The sequence below is a fragment of the Colletotrichum karsti genome, assembly GCF_011947395.1.
Source record: "Colletotrichum karsti strain CkLH20 chromosome Unknown Scaffold91, whole genome shotgun sequence".
In the NCBI taxonomy this organism is placed as follows: Eukaryota; Fungi; Ascomycota; class Sordariomycetes; order Glomerellales; family Glomerellaceae; genus Colletotrichum; species Colletotrichum karsti.
Window position 1 is genome coordinate 23711 of NW_024065991.1, and position 9992 is coordinate 33702.

The following is a 9992-nucleotide window of genomic DNA, read 5'->3' on the forward strand; positions in this document are numbered from 1 at the left end:
CGGTCAGGTAGTTCGTCGTTCTTGTGATTTGCGCAGCAGTAGTTCGTCCAGCAGTAGGTCGTCCTGCATGCATGCGGTCCATACATCATGCACTGAGGAATTCCATAGCCTGTCCGCCGCATTCTTATGTATCCCGGATGCTGTGACACGGCCCAAGGCGCCGGGTCACAAGAGGGCGGCGATGTAGGCGGCAAACGCTCTCGAATGCGATCGTGGGCGCAGCTCGTGCTGAACCTCGACTGACCTCCAACTCCGGCATCCGGTGGCAGACTGGAAGACAGGTCCGGGATATCCTCCTACTGAACAACTGACTGGCAACCCACACGGTAGGCGGGGTCTTGCCACGAATACCAGCAAGCCGAGTAGCTTCGTGTTGGAACCCCATGACGCGCGAGCAAGAGCGTCGTGTGGGGGAACCCGGGGCTCCGCGCCGGAAAGCTGATGCACTCAGCAAGCAGCCGTTCTAGGGCAGACCCTTCAGCTCCTTGCCCAACCCTCTCGTTCGATGAACTCGTCCATCAGGTCAGGCTCCATCTGTTTGACCTTCTTGACTGGCTCCCGTGTTATATCGGCTTCGGAGGTTCCATAGCCAACCCATTGAAGAGCACCGCGCGAAGGGTCGTAAGCTAGGATATCGAAGACGTGGTAGAGATCGGTGTTGAGCGTCTGCTCGCGAGGCCTGTTAAACGTGCGCCAGTATGCGTCCGTCGAGCTTCAATGGGGGCCTTTGCTGGACCGTCTTGTCGGGAACGCACCGTCGGGACTTGTCGGTCGAGCGGGGGGCGAGGAGAAAGACGCGATGCGACGAGCAATTGATTTCCCAGTCAACAAGTTCGTCGTCTTGGTCGTAGTCTGTGGTGTGCATGATGGCGCGTTAGCTTGAGAGCGAACCGCAACAAGGCCAAGCAAGGCAAGGCGGGCGGGCGGACGGGCTGGGAGGTTGGGTACGCGCCTTCTGTGGTGGGAACACTTTTGTTGTTCGTGAAGCCGGGACTTGCATCGCTAACAGCCCTGGCATTCGGCGTTGCCTGGGCGCTGCTCTTCGTCTTCTTGGTCGAGGTGGTCTTGGCCACAGCAGTTGGCTTCGCGATCTAGAGAGTCGTGGTCGCAGGCCTCTTGGCGTTGGCGGCCAGGTCGAACGTCAGAGAGCGGTTGCCGCGGCGTGAATACGTCTTTGTAGAAGCGCGCCGGGTGGGAGCAACCATTTTCGCAGCCTACAGGTTGATTCTTGAGGAAGACGGGTGGTGGTGGTGGACAGTCAAAAACCGCGGCTTGAAGCAGGTGGGCGGTGACGTTGGAGCAATGGATCGATTGGGGGCCGCCGCTGTGATAAATGATGTAATGAATGCCCGTTGTTATGTTTTCGCTAGCTACCTATCCCGCAGTACTTTTGACGTGGGCTGCAACCAATCAACAGAGGTCAAACGTTTTTTTGAACCAATGGTAAATTTTGTGGTTGAGATAAAGCGGGGCCACGTTGGAGAAAGGTGGGATTGCTAAGTACTCTGATCCAGAGCTAGGTACCTAAGTAGCCGGATATTTCAGTGTTCAGGTGCGGGAGGCGCTGGGCTTTCAGGGGCTCCCCGCTGTAACGGCATGGTCTTTGCGCGAAATCGGTGTGCAAGATTGTTGAGGAGGAAGCTGAAGATTGATCGGACGCAATGATGCGAAGGGACATTTGGAAGAACATTGCGCGAATCTGGAACAAGTATCAAAATACTGACTTGGAGCTCGTACCGAGCCAAAGCCCGAATACTCCTGGGATGTGCTGGACAGAGGCAAGTCTCGATGAATTGAAGCGAGGGTTGAGCAATCTTGAGATCGCGGGATGGTTATTGCCAATTAGCCCATTGGGAACCACGCCGGACATTGCACACAAAGAATGATGATCTCACCCACCGGTAAGAAGCATTAAAGCTGGGCAGGATGTTTGCATCGTGGGCGACAAAATTCACGGTGTTTACGGTGAAGCACTACAACTGGTCTTGCGGGCTAGCCGTTTGGTGCATAGTGCGCTTTGGCGCCCGAGATCTTCATCCAGGCCTATCAACCGCAAGACTCTGCATCTGACGAGGACCTCTACCAACCCAAAAGTAACGGCAAGATCGGGCGTAGCGTTGCCTCGTTGGGCAAATGGCGAGTGTGAGTACTCCAGGCATAGGAGAGACGGCCTGTTCTGGCCGTCGCGACAGCTGCGTCGTCGTCGTCCCCAGTTGTGCCGACACGAGTCTCTGACCAGATCAATGCAACAAGAAAGCGATCGAGCTTTCATGTTCTTCCCCCAAACGTCTCCATAATGGCTAGCTGATGACAGACAGGTACGAAACACTGCGACGTTCCCTCCAGGCTTAGACACAACCTGACCTAGAGGACACACCCATTCGTTACAACCACGCTGAGTAACTATCGCAAGGAGACTGCCGCTGCTTCTATGTCACATCCACCAGGCCTCATCTACCTCCCATCGCCTAGTCTCGCCTGCTAAACCCCTTGCGGACTAAGCACACAATCCCCTCTAGGTTTTGCACGGTATATCGTCGGTCGGACGCATTAGCGAGGTCGAACCAGCGAGTGCCATCGACGCGGATGAACTCGGTGGGGGCGTCGTTGCCGCCTCCCGCATACCGCTTCAGCTGCGTGAGGTACGTGTCCGAAATGCCCACTTGCAGAAAGCGGAGGTAATGCCGAACCGCAGCGATGACGATGATTCTGTGAAGAGAGAGAGAGAGGAATGTCAGTCCCGCCCTGGAGATCCATCCCGTCATGGCACTTACGTTCCGTCAGGTCCCGTCCACACACCAGGGTCTTGTTGGAACCTCGCCGCGAGCGCCTCCCCGACCATTTGACCGAAGCGTTTGTTCGACAGCAAGAGTTCGCCTTCCACATAGCTGTCGACGAAACTCTTCGCCTCAAGGAGAGCGACGCGACCGCAGCGCCGGCCTTCGCAGTAGATGACAAGACCACCGTCGTCACGGGACGTGAAGTTGATCTCGCCGTGCTTGACTTGGAACGTAGCTTGGGCATCCTCAAACACGACGACCGGGTCAGCTTCCGGGCTGTTCTGCGAGGGTAGCCAGGGAAGAGCTTGTCTGATGAATGACGAGATGAGGCGAACGGTAAGAGTCTCGGGATAAATCGTTTGGGCAGCTTTGGGGCTTGGCGGGCCGTAAAAGACTTCGGGTTCCGAGGTTGGTGGATGCGCCGAGGTTTGGCTCGACGAGAATCGCATTTGATCTGAAGGGGTGTAGCCTGGGTTATGCGGCGGCTTAACTTGTCTTGTGGACCGTCGGCGTCGGGGGCCCGGCGGAGAGCTATTGACCTCGGGCAGCTTGCGCTTGCGCGAAAAGTCGCCGCCAGATGAACCATGAATGTTAGCAGGATTGTCGTGGAGATCAACAACTCCAGTGCCTTCGTTCAAGATGCTACCGTCGCCGCCATCAAGTTCGTCACCCAGGATGGATTCATCAGTCCTATCGGGCTCATCAATCTTGTCGAGGTCGCCGCCGTCAAGCTCGTCGATCTCGTCGTGATCGTCAGCCCTGTCGGGCTCGCCAGTCTCGTCAAGGTCCATACCGTCACTGTCGTCACTGTCGTCACTCTCGTCGTATTCGCCGTATTCGTCGGCCCTATCGGGCTCATCAGGCTCGACGAGGTCGTCACTGATTGTCTGCGCTTCCGCTACGACGTCTCTGTCTTCCTCGAATTCGCCCAGCCCGTTGCCGCTGAGCTGGTGGAAGCTACTAGCCTTCACACTGTCCAAGCTGGCCCAAAGTTGGCCCAACGACTGGCCATAAGTCCACGCGCTTTGGTGTTCGGTCTGTGGCTGATGATGTCTGGGTCCTTGACAGATTCGCTGCAGCTGGTCGGTGGACCGGTCTGAGCTGTTGTTACCCTCAGGAGGCGTAGGATCCTGTTTGAGAAGGGTTTGGAATTCTGCCGTTGGTATGCAGTCGTTCTTGAGCAGGATGGGCAACATGTTGTTTTTTGTCTTGGCTGCGACGAGAACTCGGCATGCTGCCAACTGATCCTCGCCCCATCCGCTCGTGCTCATCCCATCCAGTGCGGTAGGAAAGGCGAATCGATACAGCTGATCGTACACGGTTTCGGAGGTAACAGTATCGAAGTAGGGCTTGCCAGGGGCCATCGTGAACGATATGACGCGACGCCACGCGACGCAACGTGACGCGGGGGGTGGCTCGAAGCGATATACGGGAGGGATGTCGTGTTCTGCGGCGATGTCGAGCTCAGCTACACCGCGAATGTCGTCAGTAAAGGAAAGGTTGAAGGTGCAGGTAAAGGGAGATAACAGACTTGAATTGGGACCTGCATCGGAATCTCAAGTTGGTGCCGAGAAGGCGACGGTGGTGACGGAGCCCGGGGCGCGATGAACTGCATCTTGGCTTGGGACGGGGCGGACAGATCCATGGATGCCTTGGGAGTCCGGCAAAGGCGCGCAGGCAGTAGTACCTGTTGTAGGGCATGCAGGCGTTTAAGGGTAACTTCATGCCTCGATTCGAAGCTTCCATTTCGTGGAATCGGGCGAGGCAGCAGGCAGCAAATGTAGGACCCTTCTCTCAAATTTCGCGTCGCCAGCGGGTGGGCGCGGATCAAGAGGTATTCCATCAATATGCCGGTGCCACTGGACTACAGTACAAAGAATGCGGGGTTTCAACCAATGGGAGACTAGCTCTGCTTTTTTCTGACCAATTGTAAATTTTGTGGTTGAGGCGAGTTGGAGAAAATATGGGGCTTTATGGGACCATCTTGTACTGTACCTTACCTTAGTCCAGTCACAGGTGGCACTTGATGGGACGTGGAGCGTCACACCACTGACCCTTCCAGGTCCCTGCCTGCCTCAGATCACGTGATTACATCTTACGTCAGTCAGTCACGTGCTGACGTGGAATCACCCTCAATTCCCCCCACGTTGGATCGCGTCTGGTTACCAACGCCATTCTCACCTCAACAACAAGGATCAGTATGCATCCTGCATGCCACCACCATGACGTCCACCTTATCTTCACCTCCTGCAACACCTCCTGCAACACCTCCCCGCGAACATACAATTGATTGCTCATCACTCTCAATCAAATCCATCCTTCGACTTTATCCCAGAGAGCGCCTGCTCGTGCAACCGCTGCACTGGACTCATCGTCAGCTTCAGCTGTTGGGATGCGCCTTCATTCACCATGAAGCAGACGTGCACCAGGTCGTTCACCAGCACGGTCACAAGGACAAAGAACATCCGATCATCCAATCACAGCCATTACCGCCCTTGTCTCCCACATGCAGCCCCAAAAAAGAAGATAACTCCAAGACAATGAACATCACCAACAAAGCAATTGGCATCGCCCATGATGCCCGCGCCGACAAGACCGTCTTCAGCCCGGCATCTACGTCTGCCTCTGCACCTTTGAGTGCATCCGCTTCTTCCCTCAGCCGTCATGCTCGTTGCATATCTACGCTCGCCTGCTCGCACTGGACTCCAGACAAGGTCTGGGCCGTGCAAGCCATCCTGAAATCCAGCTCTGCCTCCCTGGTCCTCACAAGGTAAACAAATAGTTGGCTCCATTGTCTTTAATCCTTCTTCGACTAACTCCTTCTGCGCAATAGGCAACGCCTTCTTTTCCGTTTCGAGTCCCACGAGATTCCCTTACCTTGTGCTGTCTTCTCTCGTCCGGCCCCGAGACCAGCAACCACTGCGCCAGCGAAAGCGACATCCACGATTCCTTGCCTGGCCTACATCCACTACGCGGATGTTTGCATTGCGCGCAGGAACTCTCTAAAGTACATCTGTTCCCCAAGGCCACCCCGACGCGCGATGAGCATCGCCACTGCTTCTCTCTACGGACTTCGTCTCGACCGAATCATCCCAGACGATCCCCACGAGGATCCCTACATCGCCGCTCTTCTCATCGCCCTTGCCCAGTCAAATCGCCGTGCTCTGGCGCGTGTGCGGCCGCAGTCTTCGCCCGAATCCTACCGTGTACGTCACGTCAACTGTCCCGAATCCCCCCATGTTGCTTTGGCTCTGATCTAACTCTGGCATGAACAGGTTCACGTGCTTCGGACAGACCCCACGACGGAGTTGTACCTCACTCTCTATGCGGCCGACATACCTGCCACCCTCCTCCGAAAGCTTTCTGACTTCAACGAGTCATCTGGCATGCGCTCCGAGTTTTCCATCTCCTCCAAAAGGATTCCCTTCGAGCCATATTCGTCCTTTCAAGAGCGCCTGCACAATTCCATCACTCCCCGGACTTCGAAGCGACGAAGAGCCGCGGAAGATGTTGATCCCCGCGACAGCACGCGCCAACGGACACGATGAAGAGCAGCGTAACCGACATGACGGGGTGACGGATGTTAGTTGATGGACGGCAGGTTTCCCAACCTGAGATATGAGACCCGACCGGGAAATGGAACGGCGTAGAGCGACTTTGGGACTGTAGATGCGGCTGCCGATTTGGGGCCCAAGATATGATACCTATTTGGATTTCTGTTTTCTGGCGTGGGCACATGGTATACTGCAAATGGTGTGGCGGTCGAGGTACGGATACGCCGAGGGGGATAGAAAACCTCTCAGCAGCTGTACTCCACGATGTTGGTATGATGAACTTGTTTCATTCTACAGCTCTGGTGCTGGCCCTTGGCGCTGCTAATGCATACTGTGAAACCAGAGGACACCTGGCCCAGCACTTACGACAAGAGTGTTTTTGTACCGCGGCCCGCGCTTGCCGATCTTGATATGCAGGCGGGTGCTCGAAGCGACATGCTGGACGAGCCACGTTTTCTGCACGATGGTGCTTTTGGGGCCGCGCGTGGTTATTCCTGCAACTCCCCCTCCTTTGGCTACGGATCTCGGTCGGTTCCGCGGTGTCGGGAGTGAGATTGAAGTGATGGCTTTCGACCGCTGGAAGTTCCAGCTCCGATACATTGATTCCGATGAGCAATGCTCTCGAAGCCATGGAGCGGGTGGTTTTGAGGACGATTCTAGTCCAGTCAGCCTGAGTGATTTGTGTAGTTCCATCGGTTCTCGATCTCGTCGAAGGACATAACCGCGAGCGAATAGAACAAGCTCATTGGTATTACGGACCTGTGCCAAAGTACGTCGATGTGACATACCGGGAAGATTGCCAACGCCGCCAGGCATGAGATCATGGACTCTCGAGGCCGCGGTCCACCATGTGATAACCAACAGTACAACTGACTCTCGGTGATCGCAACTAGTTGCCCCCCCCCCCCTCTTAACCCGCCAATTCTGGGTTCCACATGATCAAATGATGCAATCGCCCCCCGGCAGGTCGCCGATGTGGACAACTAGGATGCTCCCAAGGACAGCAACATCATGCCCAGGCTGCTGAGGGTCCAGATGTCACCCGCATCCGCCTCCTCGGAAAGCTAGATGCCGCCTAAACCTCTCATCCTCGCACTTTCAGCTCCAGACCTCCAGGTTCAGCATCCCATGATTGGCGTCCATGACATCCCACAAGTGGTTGTACGCCCTCTTCACCTTTCCGTGCACCCATTCGCGAGTGCAGAATTCCGGCGCCGACGACTCGTCGATGCAGCGGCCGAGTTGGCGTTCGACACCCGCAGCCATCATGGCGAGATGCCAGCTCTAGACGATGGTGCCGTGGTAGGCGGAGTTGGTCACGTTGGCGGCATAGATGGGGTCATTGCCGACGGCCGGGCTGGCGACCAAAAGACTCGTGTCGGTGGTCAGGCCTATAGGGTACGGGGCGAGGATGTGATCGGCGGTTTGAGAGACGAAGGCGGTGAGCTGCGCTTGTTCGATAGTGCTGAGCAAAAAGTGGTGGAGGCAGTGTTGAAAGCGGACATGGCGCTGGTTATGATTTCCCTCCAGCACGACGCTGTAAAGCCTGACGTCCTCGGTGATGTTGTCGCTGTGCGAGGAGAAGGGGAAACCATCGTCGCAGATGTACTTATCAACAAGCTTTCGTGCTTCCTCCTCCTTAACAGCAACCTCGAAGACCTCCAGCGCATTCGTCTGCGTAGATCTAGACAGCGTCCGTCGCCTTCTTCGCCTAGTCCGGGTGATCGGGGAGAAGCCAGCCTCGGCCAGGGCGGCGGCAGCGCGCAGACCGGCAGGGACGGTGGCGGCGTTGACATCGTAGGGGATGCGGCCGCCATTGAGACCTCAGGCGCTGTCACGCTACTCCCCAACGACGTCCTCCTCGAGGAGGCGGGTGAGGTGTTCTTTTTCTGGTCACCGTGAGCGGCGAATGCATTGATCTCATCCGTGATCTTCTCGGCTTTGCGCTTGGGGGAGCTATTGGTACGTCATACTCTCGTTCTTGGGGTTGGCAGTAGCTTCCTGGGACATGAGCTCCTCGGCACGCGTGCGGCCAACGAGGAGTAAAAGTTATAAAATTAATAAAAATCTAATATAAAGTATATTTAACTATTTAAGCTTATTAAATTATTTTAAGATATCTATTCAAAAATAGATCCCTTTAACTATTTTAATATATCTCTTAAAATCTCTTTAATTATCTATTAAATAGCTATAGAAACTCTTTATAGTTACTCCTTATTAAAAATAAGTTTATAAGTATTCAGTTTAAATTTATACTACTTAGTAAAAAATAAGAGAGTATTTCTTTAGTTCTCTATATATTTAAGGTATAAACTAAAAGATAATATAGCCTCTATATATATAAAATCTATTAAGATATTAAATATATTATTATTAAAATCCTTAATATTATTATATTTAAAAAAATAAGCTTATAGTTATAAAATTAATTTAAAATATTTTTAATAGATATTAAAAAACTTATAAAAGTTATTAAAAGAATAAAAAGAAAAGTTATTAATAAGAAATTAATAATAATACTTACTATTAATCTCTTATTAAAGATATAAATAAAAATAATATTTATTATTATTTAAATTAATAATAACTATTTATATACTTTAAAGAACTAAATATCTCTAAATTAGGTTTTTATAAAATAGCTTTAAAGCTATTAAAAGTAATTTTTAAGGGATTTTATATTTACTTTAAATTAAAACTTATAGCTTTATTTTAGAGAACTTTATATATATAGTTATAAAGTATATATTTTATATTAAGCTTATAAAAGTAGCTATAAATAAAGAGACTTTAAGACTTAAATATATATATATATTAAATATCTTATTAAATATTATTTAAAAACTTATAACTTCTTTAAAATCTAAATACCCTCTTTAAATTAAGTAATAATTATATAAAATATTATATTTAATAAGATCTCTTTTTATAAAAAATAAGAAATAATAGCTATTATTTTAAGTAATAAAGCTATTATATTACTTAAAGAGCTTAATATATAGCTATTATATTTATTTATAATCTTAAAGTTATTTAAAGAGTATAATTAATTAAATAATACCTCTAAAGTAAAAGATATTCTTTAAGAGGAAATAAATATATACAGCGCTTTTTAAACTATATAAAAATAAAATAAGAAAAATAGAGAGCTTAATTATAAGCTTTTATTTCTAAAAGTTATTTCTCTATTTAAAAGTATATTAAAAGGAAATATAAAGCGCTTTAATAAAATAATATAGATATTAAAGAGATTAAAAACTATAATAATATATATAAGAGATAATAGCTTATTAATTAAGACCTTTTAAACCTTAAGGAGACTAATTTAATTAATTTAAATAGGTAACTTAAAGTAAATATTTCCTAATATATTATATTAATATAAAATAAAATAGCTATTATATTTTATAATAATATTATATCTTTAAAATATATTTTAATTAAGTATTAATATAATTATAAATAATATAAGCTATTAATAAGATAAAGCTAATAAACTATAAATAAAAGGGAAAAGAGATGAAAATAACTCTTTTAAAAATAGTTAAAAAATAATATTAATATATATTTAAATATAAATAATAATATTAATATATTTTATACTTTTTATTATAACTCTTTTTTTTATATTATAAAAATATTAATTATTTTATTT

At 49.3% G+C, this 9992-nt stretch overlaps 4 protein-coding genes across 4 annotated transcripts; 1 reads left to right on the forward strand and 3 right to left on the reverse strand.

Annotated features, from left to right (window-relative positions):
* Window positions 1–477: 477 nt before the first annotated feature.
* Window positions 478–865, reverse strand: CkaCkLH20_13316 (uncharacterized protein; the record flags this gene model as incomplete). Its single annotated transcript, XM_038896026.1, has 2 exons — window positions 478–679; window positions 756–865. 2 exons carry the CDS (start codon window positions 863–865, stop codon window positions 478–480), a joined length of 312 nt encoding a protein of 103 aa, XP_038738668.1.
* Window positions 866–2468: 1603 nt separating this feature from the next.
* On the reverse strand, window positions 2469–4425 carry CkaCkLH20_13317 (uncharacterized protein; the record flags this gene model as incomplete). Its single annotated transcript, XM_038896027.1, has 3 exons — window positions 2469–2709; window positions 2775–4248; window positions 4308–4425. The coding sequence occupies 3 exons, from the start codon at window positions 4423–4425 to the stop codon at window positions 2469–2471; spliced, it is 1833 nt and encodes a 610-aa protein (XP_038738669.1).
* An 895-nt stretch (window positions 4426–5320) lies between these two features.
* CkaCkLH20_13318 (putative transposase) lies at window positions 5321–6328 on the forward strand (the record flags this gene model as incomplete). The annotated part of the gene is made up of 3 exons (XM_038896028.1): window positions 5321–5550; window positions 5614–5986; window positions 6056–6328. 3 exons carry the CDS (start codon window positions 5321–5323, stop codon window positions 6326–6328), a joined length of 876 nt encoding a protein of 291 aa, XP_038738670.1.
* Window positions 6329–7618: 1290 nt separating this feature from the next.
* Window positions 7619–8344, reverse strand: CkaCkLH20_13319 (uncharacterized protein; the record flags this gene model as incomplete). Its single annotated transcript, XM_038896029.1, has 2 exons — window positions 7619–8157; window positions 8308–8344. The coding sequence occupies 2 exons, from the start codon at window positions 8342–8344 to the stop codon at window positions 7619–7621; spliced, it is 576 nt and encodes a 191-aa protein (XP_038738671.1).
* Between the last annotated feature and the right edge of the window lie 1648 nt (window positions 8345–9992).